The following is a 2,762-nucleotide window of genomic DNA, read 5'->3' as shown; positions in this document are numbered from 1 at the left end:
GCTGCTGCTACAAACTTTAGAAGCAGTTAATTGAATTTATTTAAATAAACACATTAAATCAATTCACGAATTTAAAACAAACTTTGAAAATAAATAATTTAATTTATTTAAATTTAAAATTAAATTCAAATTCAAAAAACGAACTCTTCCAGCCGCCGCGAGCTGCGGTGTATGTACACCGCAGTTTGCTCCCGCACAAACGCGTTGCCGTAAACCTCCATGTACACCGCAGCACGCTCTGCAGCAGCACCAGCAGCAGCAGCAGCAGCAGCAGCAAGCAGCATGCCTAAGAGGGAGCAGCAGCAGCAGCAGCAGCAGCAGCAGCAGCAGCAGCAAGCAGCAGTGCCTAGGAAGCAGCAGCAGCGGCAAGCGGCAGTGCCGACCAGGCAGCAGCAGCAACAGCAGCAGCAGCGGCAACTCCAGCATCAGCAGCAGCAGCAGCAGCAGCAAGCAGCATGCCTAAGAGGGAGCAGCAACAGCAGCAGCAGCAGCAAGCAGCAGTGCCTAGGAAGCAGCAGCAGCCGCAAGTGGCAGTGCCGACCTCGCAGCAGCAGCAACAACAGCAGCAGCAACAACTCCAGCAGCAGCAGCAGCAGCAGCAGCAGCAGCAGCAGCTGACCTCTAAGAGGCAATGTTTCGTCCGTAAGAATGTGCAGCAGCAGCAGCAAACGAGCAGCTGCTTCAGGTGTCTCCTCAGACACCACAAACCGCACCTGTGGGGTTTGAAGAAAAAGCAAAAAAGAAAATTTAAAAATAAAAAAATAAAAAAATAAAATAAAAAAGAAAATAAAAAAGAAAATAAAAAGATAAAAACAAAAAAGAAATTGGAGACAAAATAAAAGAGAGATACTTGTCTCTTTGCTGCTGTCTTTACTTTGCTGCTGCTGCTCGACTGTCTCCTTTTGTTTCGGTGTTTGCTGCTTCCAGCTGCTGCTGCTTCTTTCTTGCTGCTGCTGCTGCTTCTCTCTTGCTGCTGCTGCTGCTGCTGCTGCTGCTGCTAAACTGTCTCTTTTTTGTGTCCTTTTGTCTTTTTTTCTCACTTTAGGCTCTTCTCTCGCCTGCTGCTGCACCCCGCCTTTAGCTGCTGCTGCAGCAGCAGCAGCAGCGCCACCTGCTGCTGCTGCTGCTGCTGCTGCTGCTGCTGCCCTTTGCTGCGCCGTCTTCAAAATATGGTGCACATCGGAGACGCCCAGCAGCAGCACCGTCAGCAAATCTGAAAATAAATTAATTTAAAAATAAAATTAAAATAAAATTAAAATTAAAATTAAATTAAAATTAAATTAAAATTAATTAAAAATAAAACATTTAAAAATGAAAAGACAAAAAGGCAAAGACTTAATGCTGCTGCAATTTTAAATGAAAAAAAAATAAAAACACTGACATGAAAATAATCCTTTTATTGTGGAAATTATAATTAGTTATAAATAAGAAGTACAATTATAATTATTATTATTATTATTATTATTATTATTATTATTATTATTATTATTATTATTATTATTATTATTATTACAAATAGTTCAAATTGTGAAAACAATCTCAGCAGCAGCAGCAGCAGCAGCAGCAGCAGCAGCACCGGCAGCAGGAGCAGCAGCTGCAGTAACAGCGGCAGCAACGGCAGCAGCAGGAGCGCCAGCAGTAGCAGCAGTAGAAGCAGCAGCAGCAGCAGCAGCCGCAGCAGCAGCAGTAACAGCAGCAGCAGCAGTAACAGCAGCAGCAGCAGTGGGAGCAGCAGCAGCAGTAACAGCAGCAGCCGCTGCAGCAACACCAGTGGCAGTAACGGCAGCAGCTGCAGCAGCAGAAGGCTCAGCAGCAGCAGCAGCAGCAGCGAGAAAGCAGCGAGAAGCAGCGCAGCAGCAAAGGTCCTGCAGCAGCAAATATATCTTTTTGTGTCTCTTTGAAATAATAATAACTTTTTTATTTTTAAATAAATGTTTAGTAAGAAATAAATCCCTCTTTTGCTTCACCTTTGGAAGCTTTTGCTGCTGCTGCGCCATCCTGCTGCTGCTGCTGCTGCAGCTGCTGCTGCAGCTGCTGCTGAGCCTGCCCCTGGCCTCCATCCTCTTGCTGCAGTCTCTCCGACTCCGGTTGTAGCTGCTGCTGCTGCTGCTCCTGCTGCTGCTGCTGCTGCTGCTGCTGCTCTTGCCGCTGTTCCTCCTGCTGCTGCTGAACGAGGCCCTGCTGCTGCTCTTGCTGCTGCTCTTGCTGCTGCTCTTGCTGCTGCTCTTGTTGCTGCTGCTGCTGAACAAGGCTCTGCTGTTGCTCTTGCTGCTGCTCTTGCTGCTGCTGCTGCTGCTGCTGCTGCTGCAGCAAACTGATTAAGTCAAGGGCAGGACAAAAAGCCCAGAAGCGGGCTAGGCCCACCCCGCTTGTCTCTTCTGCCATGAGGCCCCTTCTTGTCTCCTTTTGCTGCAGCAGTTTGCTGCTGCTGTTGTTGCTGCTGCTGCTGCTGCTGCTGCTGTTTGTCTCTTTTGCTGCTGCTGTTTGTCTCTTTTGCTGCTGCTGTTTGTCTCTTTTGCTGCTGCTGTGTGTCTCTTTTGCTGCTGCTGTTTGTCTCTTTTGCTGCTGCTGTTTGTCTCTTTTGCTGCTACTGTTTTTCCCTTTTTGCTGTTGTTTTTTCTCCCCTTTTGCTGCTGCTGTTTGTCTCTTTTGCTGCTGCTGCTTGTTTCTTTTTGCTGCTGCTGCTGCTGCTGCTGCTGCTGCTGCTGGTCTCTTCTAGGTTTTTGTTTGCTGTGTCTCCGTTGCTTCTTTACAGCGCCTTT

At 47.1% G+C, this 2,762-nt stretch overlaps 2 protein-coding genes across 2 annotated transcripts; one reads left to right on the top strand and one right to left on the bottom strand.

The window, feature by feature from the left end:
* Positions 1 to 219: 219 nt before the first annotated feature.
* Positions 220 to 618, top strand: ENH_00066610 (hypothetical protein; the record flags this gene model as incomplete). Its single annotated transcript, XM_013582321.1, has 1 exon — positions 220 to 618. One exon carries the CDS (start codon positions 220 to 222, stop codon positions 616 to 618), a length of 399 nt encoding a protein of 132 aa, XP_013437775.1.
* Positions 619 to 1,935: 1,317 nt separating this feature from the next.
* Positions 1,936 to 2,385, bottom strand: ENH_00066600 (hypothetical protein, conserved; the record flags this gene model as incomplete). The annotated part of the gene is made up of 1 exon (XM_013582320.1): positions 1,936 to 2,385. The coding sequence occupies one exon, from the start codon at positions 2,383 to 2,385 to the stop codon at positions 1,936 to 1,938; it is 450 nt and encodes a 149-aa protein (XP_013437774.1).
* Between the last annotated feature and the right edge of the window lie 377 nt (positions 2,386 to 2,762).

Source organism: Eimeria necatrix, genomic scaffold (assembly GCF_000499385.1).
Source record: "Eimeria necatrix Houghton genomic scaffold, Enh_scaff613, whole genome shotgun sequence".
NCBI lineage: Eukaryota > Apicomplexa > Conoidasida > Eucoccidiorida > Eimeriidae > Eimeria > Eimeria necatrix.
The sequence above is the reverse complement of the archived record's forward strand: the minus strand, read 5'-3'. Positions and strand labels throughout refer to the sequence as shown.